General features: G+C 42.7%; 1 protein-coding gene across 1 annotated transcript; it reads right to left on the reverse strand.

Annotated features, from left to right (window-relative positions):
- Nucleotides 1-637: 637 nt before the first annotated feature.
- Nucleotides 638-11,556, reverse strand: LOC134357005 (musculoskeletal embryonic nuclear protein 1-like). Its single transcript, XM_063068309.1, has 3 exons — nucleotides 11,403-11,556; nucleotides 11,198-11,321; nucleotides 638-1,000 (listed from the first exon to the last, which is right to left on the reverse strand). The coding sequence occupies exons 1-3, from the start codon at nucleotides 11,451-11,453 to the stop codon at nucleotides 891-893; spliced, it is 285 nt and encodes a 94-aa protein (XP_062924379.1). The 5' UTR covers nucleotides 11,454-11,556; the 3' UTR covers nucleotides 638-890.
- Between the last annotated feature and the right edge of the window lie 317 nt (nucleotides 11,557-11,873).

An 11,873-nucleotide genomic window follows, 5' to 3' on the forward strand; every position in this document is an offset into this window, starting at 1 on the left:
AATGTAGATTTGAGGACAAGAGTCCACCTTATCATACTGGAAATCCATTCAAAAGTCTCGTAACAGCTTTCAGACTTCTGTATCTACCACCTGATGTGAGAGGGGAGTAGAGACATTGTTCAGGGTGGCTGGGGTCTTTGTTCTGCCTACGTCACTGAGCCAGTGAGAAGTGTAGACAGAGTCTATGGAGGGGAGGCTGGTACTTGCAATGTGCTGAGCTCTGTCCACAACTCTGAGATTTCTTGCGGTCATATGCAAAGTGGTTGCCATAACAAGCCATTATGCTTCCAGACAGAATGCTTTCGATGGTGCTTTCAATCAGCTAATTCTGCTTCCCTGTCTTACGTTCTTCTGATCTACGATTGTGTGCATACACCCTATCTGTGTCCATCATGATTTCCTACACCTCTCCTTCGTACCTCAACACAATATTTTATAAGTATTTGTGGGACTTTGTGTCAGAGAGGACGGAAAATGATTCTTATGGTGAATGATTGATTGTTTGATGTTATGCTGTTTGTCTGTGTTTATGGAAGACAGTGAGTGTAAGTGTATATCCAAGTGAGTGTGTGCATTAGTGACACAGAAACTGAGTGTGTATCTACATTCTGTGAAAAATTACAAGAGTGCAAGAAAGTCATAAGTCCGCAGGGCTATTTATTCAAAGTCCTGAATCGTTGTGTAATAACGCATCAGTCTGATCCAGAATTGTAACTGAATATATCTGGGTGGGGTCAGGATTATTGCAGCTTTGTTTTAATCATAAAAAATAAATTGCATATCCTCATAAACGAGCAACACTTTAGGATTAAGCATTTAACAGTTCCTCTGTAAATGAAGCTGTTTGTTACAACTCGGCCAGAACTTCTAGCTGCAATGCTGAATTTTCATCATTTCTGGAAAATGCTTTTTGGTTGATCCTCGGTGCCCTTTGTGAACACGGTCTCTTGTCCTGTTCTTGCAGCGCTGAAGACAGAAGGAGCGACCAAACCTTCCTGTTCTGTTGGCACAAACGTAACAAATCTCACCAAACTCAGCAAATTAACCAGATAGCAGTAATTCCCCACTCAGTAATGCCTCCATCCCCTCAGCAAATTAACCAGGCAGCAGTAATTCCCCACTCAGTAATGCCTCCATTCTCCCCCCCACCAATAATTCACACCAATGCTCACTCACACCCAATGATCACATTCCTAAAGTGAACCCATTGGTGTCCCAGTCAATCCCCCGTCCCAGTGTACCTCTACATCTCCATATTCTTTATTCTGTTCCCAGCTTTTCTCACTGCTTCATGGTTTGATAAAATGTGATAATGCGTGGGCCATGAGTTTGATCTAACATAAATGAGCTGGTATTTTATTTTCTGGTCTTAAGGCCATTGTGCTTGGCAGTAGCAGTGTGCGGTGCTCTGTGTTTTTGTTGGGCTTTGCAGTTGCCTGAATAATTCCTTGGTCTGCACTAGAAATAAAGTTATTCATTTACTTTGGGAGTATTGTGGGTTATGGTTTTTTTAGTTGTACTGACTTTTCAGCCAGGGGTTCCAAATTGTCCCTCTCCTTCAAATGTTTTTCTAATCCTCTATTGAAAATTTCTCTTCAGGAAGCCTATCCATAACATCTTGCTGCATTAAAAAAAATTGTTGTCTTGGTTCTTTGGTCAATCTCCATCAATATGCCCTTCGGCTTTCAACTTTCCAGCCACTGAAAACAAATTCCCCCTATTCTTTCAAACCTCCTCATGACTTTGAAAAATCCTAACCTCTCAACCCTCCATGCTCACAATGTTCCTTCAACCCTGCTACCTGTCGAGTAGCTCTCCTTAGAACACCCTAAGAAACTTTGATGTCATTCTTCAATTATACCCAGAATCAGATGCAATCATTAGTCTTTGACCTAAACAGTACTCAAAAAGTGTTTTATCTGTTTTATAATATTGGTTTCTGAAATTACCAAAGGTCTCTCTCTGAAATTCAAGGATTGTTTTTAGAGCCAGTTAGCTTGACTTCGAGCATGCAATCTCCAGAACCTTCTACTGCCTTCCTCCTTGTACTAAGTTGTTCACCAGTAGTGGTAATAGAAACATAGAAAACCTACAGCACATAATGCACAGGTAATGATAGGAAGAAGGGCCACATGATGTTAATTTGTGAAGGAATGCAAATATGGAATCAGTAGTTATAGAGTATGGAAACCCGACCTTTGACCCAACACGTCCCTGGTGTCTGGAGTGCTGGCCTGAGCTAGTCTCATTTGGTCTATATCCCTCTGAACCAGGGGCTCCCAACCTGTTTTTTTGCCGTGGACCTCTACCATTAGAAAGCCCTGCAAACCATTACCAACCCAAGTATCTTCTGAATTATGTTACTGTACTTGCCTCAACTCTCTCTGTCTATGCACTGCCTTCTATGTGAAGAAGTTGCTCGTTTGGCCTACAGGTTCCTCACACCTTAAACCTATGCCTCTAATTTTTAAGGCCATAAGGTATAGGAGCAGAAGTAGGAATTCAGCCCATTGAGTCTGCTCCGCCATTCAATCATGGGCTGATCCAATTCTTCCAGACATCCCCACTCCCCTGCCTTCACCTCATACCCTTTGATGCCCTGGCCAGTCAAGAACCTATCTATCTCTGCCTTAAATGCATCCAGTGACTTGGCCTCCACAACCGCTCGTGGCAACAAATTTCACAGATTTACCACCCTCTGACTAAAGTAATTTCTCTGCATTTCTGTTCTAAATGGACATCCTTCAATCCTGAATGGTGCCTTCTTGTCCTAGACTCCCCTATCAAGGGAAATAACTTTGCCATATCTAATCTGTTCAGGCCTTTTAACATTCAGAACGTTTTTATGAGGTCCCCCCTCATTCTCCTGAACTCCAGGGAATGCAGCCCAAGAGCTGCCAGACGTTCCTCATACGATAACCCTTTCATTCCTAGAATCATTCTCGTGAATCTTCTCTGAACCCTCTCCAATGTCAGTATATCTTTCTCTGGGAATTGGACTGTGTACATTCACCCAGTCTGTGCCCCTCTTGGTTTTATACCACTCTGTGAGGTAACTTTCAATTTCATAAGGGCCAAGAAATAAAGACCTAGTTTGTAACTCATTGCCTCAAGTCCTGGCCATAAATCCTGCTTGATTCAGTTTTTTGAAAAGATGATCAAAAGAATTGATAAAAGCAGGACATTGAACATGGACTTTAGCAAGGCCTCACATGATGGGCTGGTCTAGAGCATTAGATCACATGGGATCCAGGTTGAGATAGTTTACTGAATATAAAATTAGCTTGTTGGAAGGAGTCAGATAGTAGTGATGGAGGGCTGTTTTCAGACTGGAGGCCTATGAACAGTGGAGTGCAGCAGGGATTAAGTTAAAAGCCTCTAGTCTTTATCATACATATGATCTAGATGAGAATGTAGGTGGCCCGATTAGTAAACCTGCAGATGACACCAAAATTGATAGTGTCAAGGATAGTGAAAAAGGTTGACTAAAGTTACAATGGGATCTAGATCGACAAAGGAATAGTCAGGAGAATTTAACTCTGACAAATGCATGCATTTTGGGAAATTAAACTAGGCTAAGACTTGTATCATAAATGGCAAAGCCCTGGATAGTGTTGTGGAACAGTGAGACCTTGGGGTACAAATACATAGTTCCTTCAAAACAACAAGGCAGGTAAACAGGGTGGTAAATGTAGAGGATCTGGAACATCATGTTACAGGTGTAAATATCATTGGTTAGGCCAGACTTGGAGCAGTGTGTACAGGTCTGGTCATTACACTATAGGAAGGATGCGATATGCAGAAAAGATTCGCAGGATGTTGTGTGGCTGGAGGACTTGAGTTATAGGGTTAAATTAGACATCTGAGACTGTTACTCTGGAGCCAAGGAGACTGAGGGGGACCTTTTTAGAGATTATAAAATCCAGAGGGGCATCGATAAAATGAATAGTGCCAAGATGGTCTAAAATTTGGTAGAGATGTCATGGGCCAAATGGCCTGAACCTGAAGAACTGGAGGATGTGTGTCTAAGGTGAGTGGGGAAGAATTTAAAGGAGATCTGAGGGATACATTTTTTACAGAAGGAACAAGCTGTCAGAAGAGGTGGAGGTGGAGACAATTACATTTAATTCAAACTGGAGTTAAACACTAGGTACAAAATATACTGTACACATGGGCTACAAGAGTAGACCAAAGGCTGGGAATCTTCCGCTGATTATTTCAGCTCCCAACTCCTCAAACCCCTAATGCGAGGCTCAAGTCAGGAGTGTGATGAAACACTCTCCACTAGCCTGGGTGAGTACAGCTTCAACATTTCAAACATTTAACACCATACAGGACATGTGACAGGCACCTCATCCTAGATTTGCAGGGAGTTGGAAAGCAGAGTGCCAGATCAGATAGTGGACAGGTCGTGGAGACGTGTTGTTAACACCTCCAACAAAGTCAGGAAACAAAAGGTTGAGCATGGTGCATATATTTCAATGCAAGAAGTATTGTAAGAAAGACAGATGAGCTCAGGGCATGGATCTGCAAGTGGAATTATGAAATTGTAGCCATTAGTGAGAGGTGATTGCAGGAGGGGCAAACTGACAGTTCAATATTCTGGGGTTCTATAGTTTTAGACATGACTGAGTGGGAGGAATTAAAGGAAGGGGGATGGCATTACTAGGCAGAGAAAATGTCATGGCAGTACTCCATCAGGGCAGACTGGAAAACTCATTTAGTGAGGTGTTATGAATGGAACTGAGTAATTGGAAAGGTTTGACCACATTAATAGGTCTATATTACAGACCGCCCAACAGTCTGAAGGATTTAGAAGAACAGACTGCTGCAAGAAGCATAGGTTGTTATAGCAGGAGATGTTAAATTTTCACATATTGACTGAGATTCCCATACTGTCAAAGAGCTAGGTGGGATAGAGTTTATCAAATGTGTTCAGGGAAGTTTCTTTCATCAGTATGTAGAAGTCCCAATGAGAGAGCGTGCAAAACTCGATCTGCTGTTAGGGAATAAGATGAGGCAGGTGTCTAACATATGTATGTGTAGGGGAACACTTTGCTTCCAGTGACCATAATGCCATTAGTTTCAAAATAAATATGCCAAAAAAAAAAATCAGGTCCACATGTTGAGATTCTAAATGGAGAAAGGTCAATTTTGATGGTATCCGAAAGGATCTGAAAGTGTGGATTGGGACAGGCTGTTTTCTGGCAAAAGTGTACTTGGTAAGTTAAATAAATTTTGAGAGTACAACGCTTGTATGTGCCTGTCAAAATAAACCAAAGATAACAGATATAGGGAACCTTGGTCTTCATGAGGTGGCAATGCCCTGGTTAAGGAAAAAAGGAGATGCAGAGCAGGTGACAACAAATGAGGTGCTTATGGAGAATAAGAAATGCAAAAGAACACTTAAGGAAGAAATCAGGAGGGCTAAAAATGAAGTTGCCTTAGCAGACAAGGTGAAAGAGAATCCCTAAGTGATTCTACAGATATGTTAAGAAGAAAAGGATTGCAAGGGACAAAACTGGTCCTCTAAAATGGCAATCCATGTGTGGAGCCAAAAGTGTTGGGGGAGATCTAAAATGAATTTTTTGTATCTGTATTTACTCAGGAGATGGACACAGAAGCAATAGAAGTGAGGCAACTTCACTTCGTGGACCCGATACAGATTACAGAGGAGGAAGTGTTCACTGTCCTGAGGTAAATTAGGGTGGATAGATCCCCAGGGCCTGACAAGCTGTTCCCTTGGACCCTGTGCAGAAATTGCCAGGGCTGTAGCAGAGATATTTAAATCATCCTTAGCGACAGATGAGCTAACAGATGATTGAGGATAGCTGATGTTGTTCTGCTGTTGAAGAAAGGCTCTAAAAATAAACCAGGAAATTATAGACCTATGAGCCTGATAGCAGAGTGGGAAATTATTGGAAGGTATTTGAAGGGACTAGTTATGAGTATTTGGATTTACATGGACTGATTAAGGATAGTGAGTTTGGCTTTGTGCATGGTAGGTCATGTCTAACCAATCTTATAAAGTTTATTAAGGAAGTTACAGGGAAAGGTGATGGAGGCAAGGCAGCGGATGTTGTCTATTTGGCAAGATCTCGCTTGGGAGGCTGGTGAGGAAGATTCAGTTGCTCGACATTTAGGATGAGGTAATAAATTGGATTAGACATTGGTTTTGTGGAAGATGCCAGAGAGTGGTGGTAGATGGCTGCTTGACTGGACGCCTGTGACAAGTGGAGTGCCTCAGGGATTGATGCGGTGTTCATTGTTGTTTGTCATCTATATTAATGATCTTGATGATATTGTGGTTAACTGGATCAGCAAATTTATGGAAGACACCAAGATTGGGGGTGTAGTGGATGGCTAGGAAGGCTATCATGGCTCACAGAGTGATCTAGACCAACTGGAAAAATGGGCTGAAAAATGGCAGAGGAATTTAATGTAGACAAGTGATGTGTGGCTCTTCAGTAGGACCAACCAGGGTAGGTCTTGCACAGTGAGGAGTGTGGTAGAACAAAGGAATCTGTGAATAAAGGTCCATAATGCATCAGAAGTGGTGTCACAGGTGTCAAGAAATCAAAATACTGAGTAGAGGAGATCAGATGTTAGAGGACCTGGTTGGTCCGACTGAAGTTGTGTAAGTCATTGGTGAGGCCTAATTTGGAGTATTGTGCACAGTTTTGGTCACCGACCTATAGGAAAGATATAAGTAAGGTTGAAAGAGTACAGAGAAAATTTGCAAGGATGTTGACAGGTCTGGAGGACCTGAGTTATAAGGAAAGATTGAATAGGTTAGGACTTTATTCCTTGGAATGTAGAAGATTGAGAGGAGATTTGATAGAGGTATACAAAATTAAGAGGGGTATAGATAGGGTAAATGAGGTTGGGTGGGACTACAACTAGAGGGTGTGGGTTAAGGGTGAAAGGTGAAAAGTTTAAGAGGCCACGAGGGGAAACTTCTTCACTCTGAGGCTAGTGAGAGTGTAGAATGAGCTCCAGTGCAAGTGGTCCATGTGAGCTCGTTTTCAATGTTTAAGGGAAGTTTGGATAGGTACATGGATGATAGGGGTATGGAGGGCTATGGTCCTGGTGCAGGTGAAGGAACTAGGCAGTTAAAATGGTTTGGCATGGACAAGATGGGCCAAATGGCCTTTTCTGTGCTGTACTTTTCTATGACTATCCACAACCATTCATTCACTCCATCACTGCTGAACAGTAACAGCAGTCTGTACAATCAACAGACTGCACTGCAGTAACTTCAAGAACACTACCACTTGATGCCTCTAAGCCACACACATCCTAATTTTGAAATATATCATTATTCCTTCACTGTCATTGGGTCAAATTTCTGGACCTCTCTGCCAAATAGCATTGTTAGTTCACCCACACTGCAAGAGTTTCAGTGGTTCAAGAAAGCAAATGACCACCACCTTCTCAAAGACAACTGGAGATGGATAACTAAATGTAGGTTCAATCTGTGAAGGCCACAACCCTTGAATGAATGCAAAGAAAGGACATTTGGAAGGTTCCTGGATAGGAAAGGTTTAGAAGGATATGGGCCAAATGTAGGAAGTGGGATCAGCTCAGGAACTTTGTTCATCATGGACCTGTTGGGCCAAAGAGTCTGTTTCTGTGCTGCCGAGCTCAATGAATGTATAATAAATAGACCCAGGAGTAGTCTATTTGCCCTTGGTCCTTGCACCACTACTCATTGATTTCAGATTGGTGTCACTGCCCCACACTAACTCTGTATCCCTCGTTTCCTACCAATCATTCAGAGACTGGGTGGAGATTGCAAACGTTCACAGCTTGATGAAGAAATTGATCTCTGTTCTTGTGTTTGAAAATCAGGAAATAGGTTTAAGATGAACAGAAGAGGTTTCAAAGAAGATCTGAGGGGTATGTATTTTTACATCGAGAATGGTTGGAATGTTCTGCTAGAGGTGATAGAATCAGATACCATCAGATATCTGAATGGTGGCCGATTAGGAAAAGGGGAGGTGCAACGAGACCTGGGTGTCATTATACACCAGTCATTGAAAGTGGGCATGCAGGTACAGCAGGCGGTGAAAAAGGCGAATGGTATGCTGGCATTTATAGCGAGAGGATTCGAGTACAGGAGCAGGGAGGTACTACTGCAGTTGTACAAGGCCTTGGTGAGACCACACCTGGAGTATTGTGTGCAGTTTAGGTCACCTAATCTGAGGAAAGACATCCTTGCCATAGAGGGAGTACAAAGAAGGTTCACCAGATTGATTCCTGGAATGGCAGGACTTTCATATGAAGAAAGACTGGATGAACTGGGCTTGTACTTGTTGGAATTTAGAAGATTGAGGGGGGATCTGATTGAAACGTATAAAATCCTAAAGGGATTGGACAGGCTAGATGCAGGAAGATTGTTCCCGATGTTGGGGAAGTCCAGAACGAGGGGTCACAGTTTGAGGATAGAGGGGAAGCCTTTTAGGACCGAGATTAGGAAAAACTTCTTCACACAGAGAGTGGTGAATCTGTGGAATTCTCTGCCACAGGAAACAGTTGAGGCCAGTTCATTGGCTATATTTAAGAGGGAGTTAGATATGGCCCTTGTGGCTACGGGGGTCAGGGGGTATGGAGGGAAGGCTGGTGCGGGGTTCTGAGTTGGATGATCAGCCATGATCATAATAAATGGCGGTGCAGGCTCGAAGGGCCGAATGGCCTACTCCTGCACCTATTTTCTATGTTTCTATAAATCAATCACAATATTTACGAGGCAGATGGTCATTTGGTTAGGCCAGGCATAAAATGTATGGTCTTAATGCAAACAAATGGGATTAATGTAGACAGGCAAAAAGATCATTATGGACAAAGTGCAGTGAAGGGCTCATTGTGTTGCTGTACAACTCTGACTAGTGCCATTAGTCAGATACAACCCCGTCCAATATCAAGAAATGTATATGTTTTAACCAGGTCCCATCCCAGTTTTACCTATTCCTTGGTCAAACCACAAACCCACCCCAGGAATCAACTGCACTTCCCCTATCGGAGGTACTTCCTCCTCTTAAGCACGCTTTTTTCACCATTCAAGGGCTCAATTTCTTTACCCTACAACTTTCAAAAGGAGATGTGTGGGGCAAGTTTCTTTTTTACATCTAAAATACAGCCTGAAATACACTGCCACAGGTAGCGGTGGAGACTTAAGTAAGCACATGGGTGCCTCAAGAAGGTGACACCCATCGCTAAAGGTGATCATGTCACTAACACCCGCTTCTTGTAAAGAAGCTGTTGCAAATCTACTCAAGGAGAAAAGAAGAGCTTATGAAAGGTTCAAAAAACTAGGTAATTATAGAGATCTAGAAGATTATAGGCTAGCAGGAAGAAGCTTAAGAATGAAATTAGGAGAGCCAGAAGGAGCCATAAGAAGGTCTTGGTGGACAGGATTGAGGAAAACCCCAAGGCATTCTACAAGTATGTGAAGAGCAAGAGGATAAGACGTGAGAGAATAGGACCAATCAAGTGTGACAGTGGAAAAGTGTACATGGAACCAGGGGAGATAGCAGAGGTACTTAATGAATACTTTGCTTCAGTATTCACTACAGAAATGGATCTTGGCAATTGTAGGGATGATTGTAGGTCAAATATGATGGCAGAATATAGCATTAATGGATAAACTCTTGGTAGTGCAGAGGATCAGAGGGATCTTGGAGTCCAAGTTCATAGGACACTCAAAGCAGCTATGCAGGTTGACTCTGTGGTTAAGAAGGAATACAGTGCATTGGCCTTCATCAATCGTGGGGTTGAGTTTAAGAACTGAGAGGTAATTTTGCAGCTATATCGGACCCTGGTCAGACCCCACTTGGAATACTGTGCTCTGTTCTGGTCGCCTCATTAAAGGAAGGATGTGGAAACTATAGAATGGGTTTGACATTGACAAAGATATTGCCTTGATTGGGGAGCATGCCTTACGAGAATAGGTTGAGTGAACTCTGCCTTTTCTCCTTGGAGTGACAGAGGATAAGAGGTGACCGGAAGAGAGGTGTACAAGATGATGAGAGGCATTGATCGTGTGGATAGTCAGAGGCTTTTTCCCAGGGCTGAAATAGCTAGCACGAGAGGGCACAGTTTTAAGGTGCTGGGGAGTAGGTACAGAGGAGATGTCAGTGGTAAGTTTTTTATGCAGAGAGTGGTGAGTGCATGGAATGGGCTGCCAGCAACGGTGGTGGAGGCAGATACGATAGGGTCTTTTAAGAGACTCCTGGACAGGTACATGGAGCTTAGAAAAATAGAGTGCTATGGGTAACCCTAGGTAATTTCTAAGGTAGGGACATGTTCAGCACAGCATTGTGACTGAAAGGCCTGTATTGTGCTGTAGGTTTTCAATGTTTTTCATTATTACCATCAGTGTGGAGGTACAAGAGCCTGAAGGTCCACACTCAACGATTCAAGAACAGCTTCTTCACCTCTGCTGTCATATTTCTGAATGGTCCCATGAACCCATAAATACTACTTCGTTATTCTTTGCACTACTCATTTTGTGATTTATAGTAATTTTATGTCTTTGCATTATAGTTGTAAATGTCAGTAACAATAAACCTGATTCTGACATTGCAGAGAAAGAAAGGTATGGACCCGGTGCAGGCATCATTAGTTTAATTGATTCGACACAACATGACGAGCCGAAGGGACTGTTCTACTTCTAAATTGGTGCACCGGGTCGTAAGGATATTAACATTCATTTACAAGGCACAAGTAAAAAGTTATTGACTTAAAACATCAGCTGTTCTTCACTATTTGAATTCCTACATTCCTGTTTATTTGACGGTGTTTTGATAACCGTGGGGAACAGTTGGTAAAATAACTAATCAGAGCAGGACGTTGAATCCGGACAGAACGCCGTCTCTCTCACATGCAGGTCCTTTTCTCGAAGTTCGGAAAGTTACTTCACAAGATGTCAGACGATAAGAGAATTTCCAGCACCTGCTGATTCTCTCTTAGAGAATTTCCAGATGCGATATTTATTTTTAAAAAATCAAATTACAAGGTGCCAGTTGAGAGAGAAAGAACAGCAAAAGTCGTACTGCCCCGCCATGCCGACTTTCATACCAACTACACGACAACTTGGGGAACGCAAAGTTAGCTAACGATGAGAGAAAATTATTGGACGGAATACCGAGGGTTGCAACATATTGAAGAACGGGAAAGAAGGTTTTAAAAGACTTACCACATTGTTTCATAACCTGGTAGGTTTTGGACTTGACTGTGTGTTTGCTGGTCAGTTTGTTCCGAGCTCCCTTGATATCTTCCTCTTTCATCGGCGGCCGTTTCTTCTTCACAATCTGCGGCTCCTAAATGGCCAATTTCAGAAACAGTTTGACAAGAGGCATTTTAGAAATATCATACAAAGCTGGCGGCAGTAGCTGTCTTACCTGCGACATACTTCTCAGCAGATTCGCTCCGAATCCAAGGCGGAGCAGCATTAAGGGCGAGTTTTGTTCTGGGAGTGTTCTAATTTGGGAATTTGGGAATGAGCTCAGAGCCCCTCACTAGCCCGCTATTATTAACCATGATTCTTCTCTGTAGAATGTACGGAACCTGCCTGACATTGACGGACAGCTGCAGACTTTGGGAGAGAATTAAACTGAGTTTACAGCACGCAAGACGCCATTCGGCCCAGGTCTTTTCTGTTTGTCTATCAGGATCGGAGACTTTAAACTCCGGAATCTGGAAGTAGAACACATTTGGTTGTATCCAGTTTACGGAGGGAATATCATCTGTGGAGTAAAGTGGGTAAGGAAAGGAACCCATTTACTGGCCTTCCGTGAAGCAAGTTGCCCTCCAGTCGTGACTAATCCCCTATACAAAGCATAAGTTTCAACCCATTTCACATCCAGAATATT

The sequence above is a fragment of the Mobula hypostoma genome, chromosome 15 (genome assembly GCF_963921235.1).
Source record: "Mobula hypostoma chromosome 15, sMobHyp1.1, whole genome shotgun sequence".
Taxonomy (NCBI): Eukaryota; Metazoa; Chordata; class Chondrichthyes; order Myliobatiformes; family Myliobatidae; genus Mobula; species Mobula hypostoma.

Excerpts from the sequence above, each read along its gene's own strand:
- LOC134357005 (XM_063068309.1), bottom strand. The coding sequence starts at position 11,453 with ATGCTGCTCCGCCTTGGATTCGGAGCGAATCTGCTGAGAAGTATGTCG. Across the intron at positions 11,322-11,402 it reads TGCTGAGAAGTATGTCGCAG|GAGCCGCAGATTGTGAAGAA; the intron begins GTAAGACAGCTA and ends TTGGCCATTTAG. Across the intron at positions 1,001-11,197 it reads CCAGGTTATGAAACAATGTG|AACAGGAAGGTTTGGTCGCT; the intron begins GTAAGTCTTTTA and ends TTGTGCCAACAG.